Consider the following 13,090-nt stretch of genomic DNA (forward strand, 5'->3'; position numbering starts at 1 on the left):
AGGCCAATTTAGGTTAGCCTAAAGATCGGCTTATTACATCTTAGTCCGACTCAATTAGAGCACATTTGGTAGAATAAGTGAGGCTAAAACTCTTATTCCACTATTTAGTCCACAACCAAACATGACCTTTGAGAATAAACTGTTGAAACCGATCTACTTCAAAAGCGATGTGTATACATGCACAATTTTGAAATTCATTTAGTACAAAATCAACCGGTCAACAAATGATGAAAAATGAATACATTATAATAACTTATAAACCTTCATTTGTTTTACCACTTGACTTTGTATTAAATGAATTCAAAAACTTCAAAATTTTGCATGTACATGCTCATAAAATATATCAGTTTCAACGGTTTGGATTCGTCGTTTGGAGCTAATTTGATTGATTGTAGACCATTCAAAAATAATAATTTTCTATATATCTAAACAAATAGTAAAAAAATTTAAAATTTAATCTTCAATTGCATTGTGACATGAATATCATGATTAAAAGTTCAAATAGACCATTGAGACTTTACAAATGAATAAATAAATTTCATTCACAACTTTATTGGATTGATTGTCACCTCACTTCACTATCCCTTGATTAACGGCTTAAAAGACGATGTTATCCACAACAAGAATGAGACACTTTTCACGAGGATAAAAAAATAATTTTTTGCGACGGACTACTTTTATTGTTCAGCTTTTTCTTTTTGCGACGGACGACCGTCGTAAAAGCGTTTTTTCCCTCGCAAAAAGTATCTACTTTGTTGTAGTGATCTAACACCGATTGATTTATGCTTGACTGAACCAAATGCACCTGTGCGTACGGGCTGATTAATTGGTTATGCGTTTATAAAGGGATGATACTCGGAAAAGGTTTTAAATGAATGGTTCTAAGTCCAGTAACTCCTGAAGCTAGCTCCCTGTGATTTCTAAATTGTGTGGTTGGTACACTTTCCCTATTAGGCATATGATGTGGCGTCCCTAGAAACCACACTCATTTCATCTCTAGATTAAAACCACCTGTATCTGCGGGCTCTATCGAAGGCCTTAAACAGTTGCATGATGCCTCTCCTGTTGAACATGGCAGGATGGGTCTGAATAGACATTTCACACAAGTGGGGGGCATTTGATTGTGGATGCATTTCATTCTGGATCGGAAATAATAATTTTTGTCGCCAGTGTATTTTGCAAATTTTTTTTTTGGTGCAATAACTATATAACTATATGTTTCATTAAAAAAACAACCACATAGATGCAATATCCTGAAAAGAAAAATAGAAGGAAAAAAAAAAAAAACACCACCACCTCACTGGTACCTATTCCAAGGTACCAGTATCATCTCCCTACAAATGAGTCCATACCCTCTGAGGTAACAAAATATTTATGTTTAGAACCGGATAGTTGGATCATAATTCAAACCAATTCGGCTCAAGGTGGAATGCACATGGTCTCTTTAATATCTGTGCGGATTATGATTGGACAGTACAGATCTAAACAGAAATATATATCTGTTCCCTTAGGTGATATGAATTTCCTACAAATTGGCACACATAAGCTCTACTGATACCGGTTCTCAAATCGGTACCAAGTTACCTACAAGCATGATAGTACCTCTTAGGCTCTTGCCAATCTATTTTTCCATTATACTACAAGTTTAACAAAACAATAAAAAACATATGCATAAAACAGCTATTTTGTCGGTTTGTCACACAAAAGTACAAAACATATATATACATAGAACTTCAGGAAACAAATCTGCTTTTATTCCTTTGGAATAACATGAACCTATTATTCCGATCTCTACCGTTCAAATATTTCCATGCAAAATCTCAAGGGAGAATTTTTTTATGCGCGAATCTCAAGGAAGATCAACGATTGAGATCGGAATAATAGCAGATTTATTTCCAGAACTTCAAGCACTGGTATCAGTTGTTCCCTGTCGTCATCAGCAATTTGCAACAGGAGGGAGCCAAAATTGCACAGCTTCTTTAGTCTCTTGAATCCAACTACATGTGTTTTGCATTTAAAATCGTACAACATGCAAAGTATGATATATGTAAATTGACTATGTCTTTGTAATTTTGTATTGGTTTATTAAAAGCGCGTAGTGAGTAATTAAGGCAAGTGGCCTACTTAATTAGCATGTCAATAAGAATTAATTATGAGCATGGTGTAAATGTCTCATGTCTTTCATCTCTTAATTATGCTTCACATTCTTATTTTGATTTTCAAAGTTCAAACAAATAATCTGAACTCTCCATGATCTCTATACTAAAATGTGTCTAAAGACAAAAATTTTATATTTTTGTAAAAATATTACTACTTTTTTAGATAAGATAGGTATAAAATCATTGTTCTAGATAGTCTAGAATTTTTCAAAAGACGATGATTTTGTACATATCTAAAAAAATAATAGAAAATTTGTCAAGTATATATAAATTTTGAACTTCAAGCAAGTTTTAATATGGAGATCATGTTGAGTGATTCGAATTGACTATTTGGACTTTAAAAACGAAGATAAGAATGTTAGACACGAAAGACATGAGGCGTTTGAACCTTAATTTTACTCATAAATTAATAACTTTTTATTAAATGTTATAGTTTGTGTAAAATTTATGCTTATGAATGAAAATACATAACGGTATTGTGTGTATTGTGTGTTTTAGTTGGTTAACGAGCATAAAAATGTACATTTAGCTAGTCCTTAACACTCCCTAAACAAGTAACAAATTCAAACTCAAACAGAATTCACATAGCATTCAAAACATGGATGGTTATTTCCTCAATAAAATAAATTTATTTTATATTGGTCAAAGATGAAGGAAATTATACTCAAACTTCCAAATGTATATGTATTATGTTTTTATCTCGAATAAAAAGCTTGCATAGTTATTTCGGACTTGTAGAGTCAAGGGTCTGTTCGGTGGAACCGATGGAATAGGAATAGGAACAGGAATAGAAAAAATTTGAACTGAAAATTAATGTTTACGTGAAAAAAAAAAAATTCAGCCTGAGTGAATTTTTTTTTTTCCATATGAACAGTAACCTCTGTTTTTCTGCCGAACAGGCTCTAAAGATGATGATCAAAACATATAGAAAGTTGGGCATGTCCGATGGGTATGGGTATGATTCACTTCATAATTCGTGTTTTTTTGTTAGTACAAAAATGAGTCTGTTGTATTTTTAAAACTGTATGATTCGTTTTATAATTTGTAAGTACTTGTGTTCGTATAAATATTGATGCGGTGCCTACAAATAATGAAACTAATTGAACTGTTTAGTATCGGACTAATTTAATTTAAATTCGACGCGCATCCAACACGTACGCCTCGCTTCCAAACTACTCTCAAACTTTGTTCCGGGTCAAAAAGTGGGAAGAGGGGGCTGTCCGATGGCCATCGGACCACTTTTGTGTTTGATGGGTTCTCTCACCGTCAGATCTGTTTTAGAATTCGTGTGTACGGATTTTAAAGCAGACGCGAAATTGCGGGCGCAAATCCTAAAGCAGATCTGACGATGAAGAGAACCCATTGAACACAAAAGTGATCCAATGGACGTCGGACGCCTTCCTCTCCCCAAAAAGTGAACATCGTACTTTAGCTGGAGTCTTCATATAATAAAAGTAATGTTTTTTTTATGCAAAATATCCAGTATCAATTTCTTATACATTTTGAAACCAAAAAGATTAATTGCTGGATAGGTTGTGGATAGCAAGCAAATATTATTGTTTGTTTCAAAGACGTCAATAACTGACAAATATTGATATGATTTTGATAGTTTTTGAAGTATGCCTCAAATAAAATTATTATGACGCAAATTTCTCTATATCTATTGAAAATAGTAGAGAATTTTGATTTGTTGTTCGAAACTTTTGATAAATTATTATTTTATAATTAATTTTATTTCTGTCATTTTAACATTTTTTTTACATTACATATTTTATTTTGTTATTATAACTATTTTTCCTGATATAAGCGCTTTCGAAAACTTCAGCATTCATTTTGGTGAGATGTCTCTTGCAGAAATTAAATGTACGTCTCTTTAATTATTACAAAAATATGTACTGAAAAAAATTCATAAAATGAGATATTTCTATTGGAAAAAAAATTAAAACTTTGAAGCAAAAATATGTTTAAACATTTAAGACGTGTATAACAATAAATAACACAGATTGTTGCACACTAATTCAACAAAGAATCACACAAAATTATATATATATATATATATATACACACTTTTTAAAGCTCTGCTGGACTTCAAACATATATATTTCTAAGTAAAAATAAAGAAGCAAAATACAAGAATTATCCGATTAAAATATAAGATAAAAAAATGTGAATGAAACGGATGATGTGATATAAACTAAAAACACTAAAAAAAATAACATTTTTATCAAGTATTGGGATTCCTTGCATAACACCGACACTGAGCAAGTGGCCTATGCATGCTTTCGACGTCTACCGACACTTATTTAATGGCCGCAACAACAAAGTAGGTACTTTTCGCGAGGATAAAAAGTGACTTTTTGTGAGGGAGTTGTAAACGTGTTTGTTTTATTCGTAACGATACTTTTCGCGAGAGAGTACTGTCATAAATGCGTTTTTTCTCTCACGAAAAATGTATACTTTGTTGTTGTTGCGTCGCAACCAACTTTTGGCATGCCTTAAAAGGAAAAGCTCTATTTATCTATTTGGACCAGCGCAGGAGAAGTATCTTCACAATTTATCTATTTGGACCAGCGCAGGAAATTAAAGTATCCTCACAATTATTATAAGAAAGAATACGACTTGTATAAAATATACAATTTATCTATTTGGACCAGCGCAGGAAAAGGATCCTCACAATGGTTACTAGTTGGTATGGGATTCAATTTGGAAGTGACATCACACAGAAAGCCGCAATATGACTGTAGAAATTATTTTCAATAAAGATTCCAGATCAAGTCACTCGGACTTATAAGAAATTTTTTGATTGGATTTCAACCCGAACTTCCAAGACAAAAATGCAAAATCTTATTCTGACAATATAATTGGTCTATATTAGCAATCAAATTGTGAATTTGTAAATAAGACAAAGATATTGAGTTATGAGTTTGGCTAAGGTACTATGAATAGTATAAGAAGTGTCGTACTATTGTTTTAAAAACTTATCATATTGACTTTGAAAGACAAATCTAATTCATTAAAATTGATTTACTTTGTTCATTGATGCATTTACATGTAAAATTTATAATTATTTTAGTTTATTTAGTATAAAAGTAGAGCGGTAAAAAAAAATCATCATTTTTTCCCTTTTGATTTTATACTAAATGAGTTTGAAAATTTATATTTTTTACTTGTAAATTTATCAATACCAAAGTATATCAGTTTTAATGAATTGAATGTGTTATTTAAAATCAATCCGATAAATTTTCAAAACAATAGCATGGAACGCCATATGCTATCCATAATATCTTGACCAAACTCTTCATATATTACAATAATGATGCTGCATGATCACAACTCCTTTCAAAATTTAGAATATAAAGTCGCCACAAATATAAAGCGTCGATTTATTTTATTTCTAAAATAATACTTTCAAGTCAAAATTTGGAAAAACTTGAGAGTCCGTTCAGTACAAGATTAAGAAGTTAAAAAAATAAACGATGTTTTCCGAATAATTTGCACTATTTATTTATTACCTTTCAATTTGTTACAAACTGAACTCAATTTTTTACAATTTAATTTTGTCATGAATTACTTTAAGAATAAGATAACATCAACAGCCCATATTTATTGTTTCAAGCTAAAAGTTTCAACAATTATTAAAAATATGCAATATGGAATATAAAAATTTGAATTCTCCTCCGTATTCAAAGGGCAAAAAGGGAACATGGATAAGAATTAAATCTATTTACTCCAGAATGGCCCTATCGCATCAAATTGTATATTTTGTATACCTATGCTTTGATTCCTACATGTATACAATATACATAACACGCAACAATCAATCAAATGAGGAACGTTATGGTCTTTATATAAAATAAATTCTATTGTTTGCCTGAATTAAAATATCATATCTTTAAGAATTGAGCAATCAAATGAGGAACGTTATGGTCTTTATATAAAATAAATTTTATTGTTTGCATGAATTAAAATATCATATCTTTAAGAATTGAGCTACCGTGTTTTGTGATGTAAGGAGTCTGCTTTACTTACAGCTTAGTTTTTTAATTTTCAAAGTTCAAATAGTTGTTAGAATTTTTCAACATAATTTATGTATTAAAATGTGTTCGGCTATTAAATTTTACTTTTTTTATTTATTTTTCACTTTTATTGAATTTTTTAAAATCACTATTTTTAATGGAAATCATTGATTTTCGAGATTTCTAAAAAGTAGTAAAACTTAAAAAAAAACATGTAAATTTTGATCGCCAAACACATTTTAATATTGTAAAAAAAAAATTCAGATGGACCATTTAAACTTTAAAAATAAAGAAATAACGTTTAACTTTTCAAAACAGTGTACTCCATTGCTATATTTAAAATTTACATCAACTCTAAGACTGCTTTAGAGAGGGTAGAAATTTCTTCATTAAAGAAAAAGAATAGGAACGAAAGGAAAGAGGAGAGGAACGCGGTCTGTCCACGTCGCTCACTTGCTAATTTAGAAGAAAGTAATGGGAGAGGGAAGGAAATGAACGTGCTACTGACGAGGAGAAGGCACTGTACAAAATTCTGAAATTCGTAATCTCAAATTGGAGTTAGATTTTACTGTAGAGAGACAAAACACATTCGGACTTTTTCTTTCTTTTGCGCTGCATTGTGAAGCACAGCCTAAATAGTTGAAGTCTCGCGTCCTTTATGGGCCTTTTAATTAAAGGATCAATATTCGATGAAATATTGTCGAAATATTATAGAAAAGGGAAGTTGGGTTACAATCTCAATGGGCCTGAGATGGCTCGGATTTCTATGAGATTTATTTAATGGATATCGGTGTTCTCCTTGTATTTTAATGCTTTTGCGTTGAATTTGCAACAAGAGAAGGATCTAAGTTACAACAAGTTACAATAATTATTTTTTATATTTTTAAAGTTTAAATCGTTGATTCAAACCGTTAGATATGATCTCTACAATAAAATGTGTTTGGAGACCAAATTTTTTTTACTATTTATTAAGATGGGTACAAAAACTAGTCAAATTCAGATCATTGAATTTTGTACTCATCTTAATAAATAGTAAAAAAATTCTAAAAAATGTAAAATTTGGTCTCCAAGCACAGTTTATTGTAGAGATCACATCTAACGGTTTGGATCGACGATTTGGACTTTGAAAATGTAAAAAATGGTTGTTGTAACTCAAAAATTGTTGTAGCTTGATCCTCCTCTTGCAACAATTGTATATTTAATTATTTATTCATCAAATTCGCATCAAACATTTCGACCGCATCAAATATTCACTTTAATGAGCTCTTTTAGATTTCACCTTTGATGGTTTGTAATTCACTTTGGACATGTCACATGTTAGGATTAACTTTCAGCTGGTTAAAAACTTGAAATTCACTTTGATTATATTATGGTTGGCTCTCGTCTGGCCTAAATTTTATTTGGACATATATATATTAGGACTCATCTTGACCGGTGTTAAATTCCCTTTGTGACATATACATGTCACTCTTTCACCGGTTTAGATCACGTTAGGCATATTACCGTAGCATGACATGTTTAATTTCAGTTTCGGACTGTTATTGGTTCAATTACCATAGCATCGTTGAGAATTCATGGACTTCTTTGGGTGTTCATCGGAATTTTGCTAAATTTCACCAAAAAATTGTAATTCAAAATTCAGTTTGGATTCACCTTGCGTGTCTTGATGTTCAACTTACTGAGGTACTACGTGAAGTTCATTAGAACTCTGCCAAAGGTTGCTATTTAAAATTAACTTTTGACATGTTAGAATTCATCTAGATTGGTTATAAGTTGACCTTAAACATGTCATGCTTCATATCAGTATTGTAAATAACGGTATGCGGTCGTCGGTCGGACAGAATACTGCCAAGTGTTTAATCGGAATGCGGCCGATAATCGAAATTATGCGAACAATTTAATGTTTTTATTAAATTTATGTATATATATCATAATTTATTTAACTCATTAAACTTATCAACTAGACTTAATTTAACTTAGTTCCATTATTATAACATGACACTGTGTTTATTTTTTCTTAATGCATAAGCACATTACATGTATAAGTAACATATTTATTTGATGAAAAAAATAAATTCAAGAATTAAACTTTTCAAATACTAATAATATATTATTTGAAAGAAATTAAACATTCCAATATAAATTACTAAATTTAGTTTACGATAACAACTTAGTTTCATAAATGAATATGTCATATTAATTGAAAAAATTACAATAGTAATAGTAAGAAAAATATACGTATATAAATAACAAAAGAATTAATCAATTTTAAAATAAGTAAAAAAAAATCATATAAAAAATATTGAATGTATGTTCAAGCACAAACAAAACTACAATACATGATTTATAAAACTTATTATCACACACTATCATAGAAAAATAAATCAATGTGAAAAATAAATATTCACTGGAATAAATTGGAATAAACAGAAATAAACGGATGATTAAACGGTAAAATGGCCAATTAATCGTTTTCATCTTCAAACATGCATCCATTAAGTGTATTTGTAGCAGTTTGATCGCCGCCAACGATTAAACGGCCGATTAAACTGCCGTTAAGACTGCTTCATATTATGATTCTAAATATTTAATTTACCATATTGAAAGTTCGTCAGAACACTAATGAAGTTCACCTTGCCGGAACACCGTCAAGTTCATCAAGTTCTAATATAAAAGGGCTATTTGTTAAAACTTGACTAATTAAAAGAAATTGTTGACTGGTCAAAATAGTTAACAAGAACGAAGATAGTTATTGAACTTAAAACATCCCCTTTCATGAAATCTTAAAAACACTCTTAATGGTTAAAGCTCTTCATTATCAGAATTTTTTTTTTTTTATGTTTGATATGTTACAACCTAAAAAATTGATAATATATATGATTGCAATTAAATAATAGAGGAGAGTTCAAATGTCTTCATTTTTTTGTGCCTTCATTATGCCTCAATTTCTAAAAACTTGAATAACTCAAAATTTAAAACTTTGAAAGTCAAAAGAAAACCATTGGATGTGATCTACATCATTTTATCTATGCACGTGTAAAAAATTATGATATTTCAATTTTGTTTTGGTTATAATCAAGAGCTTGGAAAAACGTATTAATATTAATAATTTCTAGACATTGATTTTTCAACTTATTGATCACATAAAATCAAATTTTAAATATGATATTTTTTTTATGAGTACGTAGGGAAAATAACATAGATTATATCTAACGATTTTATTTTGATATTTATAATTTTAATTTTAATTTATTAATATTTTAAAAATAGAGGTACGGTAGAAACACAAAAAATAAAGGATAACTAGAGCAAACGTATTATGCCCCTAAGCTTTTACCTGTCGTTCCTGCAACATCTTCAAAATAACTAATTTTTTACAATCCGAACCAATATGAGAACACCACACTTAGCGCAAATTATCTTAAAACTATTGCTATTTACCTCAATGATACGAGCTCTAAATTCAACTAGGTTTATGAAAAGAACTGACGCCGAATCCTTTCTTTACTTTAAAAAAAGCCATGTGCGTCTTCACAAATTAATTGCAAATACAAGGACCAAAAACTGACATAAGTTAATTGATTGATACCAATTTTTAGCAGTTATGCCGCTTGTGCCAATAAAAGTTGACATCATATGAATATTTCTTTCTTTGCTTTCACAACATTTAGTGTTTAAAAGTCACGTAATTTTCGCAAATATTGGTACAATACAGCTAGTTACCACACGGCCGATTAATGAAAGGGTAACGATAAAATGGTGATAGATCCATCTGTCCGGATTCTTCATTTATTCATTACGTGTTATTTCCTTATAAACTATATCCTACAAGTAACAATGAACAAAGCACAACACGATTTCTTTTGTCCCTTTTTTGGCATGATCGACAAATAAAATAATTCCATCTTTCGCATTAACAGTGGCAATAAACTAGTCAGATAAGAGAAATAAACAGGGCCAAGTAACTCAGACAAATACAGAAAACTAAAATTTGGTAAAAACAAAATTTCAGATGTTCTTATGGCCTAGCACAACAAAATTCATCATCCATAAAACAAAGCAAAAACTACTAAACTTTGAATGACACAGCCTAGGCTCCAACCACCTCAGTAGTTTCTTCCATAGGAACGTCTTCTGCTGGCCTATCGACCTTCACACCGGTATCCTCCTTGGTGTAGTCACCATGAACCTTCAAATGAGAGACAAAAAAGCATAATCCTATTGAACCGAAGACAATTCAAAAACAAAACAAAAAACAAAAAGAAGAATAAAAATTTTACCTCCATGAGCTTTCCCAAGTCAAATTTGGGGGCCTTGAGGATCTTGACCTTCCGAATGAAAACGTTTTGCAAGGGAAAGATGCTGGAGGTCGACTTCTCAATCTCCTTCCCGATGGATTCAGGGATGAACTTTGAGACCAACTCCTTCAAGTCACAGGTTGAAGCTTGGTTCACCATAATTTCCCTCATTTTACGGCGAATCTAAATAAAAAAGACAATCTATTATTTCACAATTTCAGGAGAGCATTTTCAAAGAGCCATTTTCTCAAAATTCCAGCATTGATCCTTTCTATCTGTTTACTATTTACCCATCTGGCAACCAAAGCTGCAAAGATCTGAAGAGAATCATTGTACATGCTTACAATCAAATATATATAGAGAGAGAGAGACTGGCAACCAAAGCTGCAAAGATCTCAAGAGAATCATTGTACATGTTTACAATCAAATATATATATATATATAGAGAGAGAGAGAGAGAGAGATAGGCTAATATACAATCGATTGTTCCTAGCCTCCCGTACAACCAAGTCGTTTTCCGAATTTTAAAGTCCAAATGATCGATCCAAACCGTTAGATGTGATCTCCATATTAAAATGTGCTAGGAGACCAAATTTTACATTTTTTGGAATTTTTTTACTATTTATTAAGCCACTTTGAAAATCGCTGATCCAACGGTGGCTTAACCAAACAGTAAAATCAGAAGCTACCGTTGGATCAGCGATTTTCAAAGTGGCTTAATAAATAGTAAAAAAATTCCAAAAAATATAAAATTTGGTCTCCTAGCACATTTTAATATGGAGATCACATCTAACGGTTTGGATCGATCATTTGGACTTTAAAAATCGAAAAACGACTTGGTTGTACGGGAGGCTAGGAACAATCGATTGTATATTAGCCTATCTCTCTCTCTCCTCTCTCTCTCTCTCTCTCTATATATATATATTTTTTGGATAAAAGGAGTTTGCCCATTTCATTAAAGAAACGTTTACAATCAAATATGAAACAGATATAATCTATTTTGGTTCTGCAATGAAGCCCAATACACTACAACAACTGTATAAACCACACACTATATTTATATTATTGAAAACACTCAAAATATATCATGTGAAGCACAAAAACAGCTGGATTATGTTCATTTGTACCGCAAACAATGTCAGGATTTTGTAATGGGAATTGCAAAAAAATTATAAAGCAATTACCTGTCTGATCTGGCTGCTTTGAGCATAGCAAGTGCGCTTGACCTGGTTAACCCTTCTCTTGGTGAAGCCAATGCAGAACATGCGCAGGGTATAATTGTCAGTGGTTTTCACATCAACATGTGCCTCAATAAGAGTTTGCCACTTCCTGACCAAGGACCTCAACTTGTCAGTGGTGAAGTCCATTCCCTGAAAAAAGCATGCATGAATAACAAACCAAGGAAAAGAGAAAATTCAGTTGAATAGGTGCAAAGCTACAAGTATCTTTTGTAGCTTCCATAACAAAAGATATCAATTTAATACAAAGCAAACAGAAAGAAGCATCTTATTAAACCTAGAAACCGCAAAATACCCCCCCTACTTGAAGCTACCCCAATTGTTCTTCAGCACTCTTGTATTAAATACATGTGAAAATGGGGTAGCGTGAGAATTTTCCACAGATACAAAAGACATGGGTCAGAAGCTTCAGTTTCAATATGACATGAGAAAATTAGCTCTCGATTTGCCAAAGAAACATAAATTTTTGAGATCAACCTGAGTTCAGCAGAGCAAACCCCAACCCAATATATACCAAACCACATTTCTATCTTACACTATATTATCTATTGGAATGAGCCTCTTGCTCTGAAAAAATAATATTCAAGCTGACATAGAAAAGGAACATTTACCCAGAAGTTGGTGAGCACATTCTTTCCCTGTACATCCTCAGCCCGCAGACGAATCTTCCTGAAGGCCTGATCCTCGTCATTCTGAAGATCGGCCAAGACAACCTCAAATACTCTGTGTTTAAGTCCCTCGGAGGCAATCTGAAGTATAGCAAACAAAAAGAAGCTATAGTATTCATTTCAATTCAGCACATGGTCATTTGACTTTCTAACACGTATAACAATATTTATACTGTGGCTGAACAATATACAAGAGATCCTAACAACATTAAAAAGAGTGACAATGGTTAAAAGTACAACTAACCTTGGTACCCTGGGTCCTGGAGACGAGGGTTTTCCCGACGTTCTTGTTTTGGAAAACTGACGGAGCCTTGATATCGTACCAATCCTTCTTGGAGAACGGATCCACACTGTACCAGACGAAAACACAATCTAATTAAGCTTAAAATCAACTTAAACCTGCAAACTATGAGAAATAAAGGATAAATCGGGTTGAAAAGCGTACGTCTTCTTCTTTCCTCCTTTCTTTCCCTTAGAAATTCTCTTGTTCTTGCTGAAAAATTTACCAATGAAAAATCAGCATTGTATCAATTCGTACGAAGGATAGAGCAAGAGAAGGGATCCAAGCTTACCCGACCGCCATTGTTCCGGAGCTGCTGGTTCGTTGCGCGGCGCTGCACGTTACGGGAACTCCTTAGGGTTTTGCGGCGGCGGGAGAAGACGAGCAAGGAAACCCTCGTGAAAAGAGGGAGCAGTATTTATAAGGAGTTG

General features: G+C 31.9%; 1 protein-coding gene across 1 annotated transcript; it reads right to left on the reverse strand.

Annotated features, from left to right (window-relative positions):
- Positions 1-10,095: 10,095 nt before the first annotated feature.
- On the reverse strand, positions 10,096-13,090 carry LOC144556051 (small ribosomal subunit protein eS1). Its single transcript, XM_078304534.1, has 7 exons — positions 12,952-13,090; positions 12,825-12,872; positions 12,624-12,729; positions 12,323-12,460; positions 11,658-11,843; positions 10,456-10,656; positions 10,096-10,364 (listed from the first exon to the last, which is right to left on the reverse strand). The coding sequence occupies exons 1-7, from the start codon at positions 12,960-12,962 to the stop codon at positions 10,266-10,268; spliced, it is 789 nt and encodes a 262-aa protein (XP_078160660.1). The 5' UTR covers positions 12,963-13,090; the 3' UTR covers positions 10,096-10,265.

This window comes from Carex rostrata, chromosome 6 (genome assembly GCF_964058835.1).
Source record: "Carex rostrata chromosome 6, lpCarRost1.2, whole genome shotgun sequence".
Taxonomy (NCBI): Eukaryota; Viridiplantae; Streptophyta; class Magnoliopsida; order Poales; family Cyperaceae; genus Carex; species Carex rostrata.

Coding starts and splice junctions, on each gene's coding strand:
- LOC144556051 (XM_078304534.1), bottom strand. Junction 12,461..12,623: donor CCAGGACCCAGGGTACCAAG/GTTAGTTGTACT, acceptor GCTATACTTCAG/ATTGCCTCCGAGGGACTTAA. Junction 11,844..12,322: donor ATGTGCTCACCAACTTCTGG/GTAAATGTTCCT, acceptor TGCTTTTTTCAG/GGAATGGACTTCACCACTGA.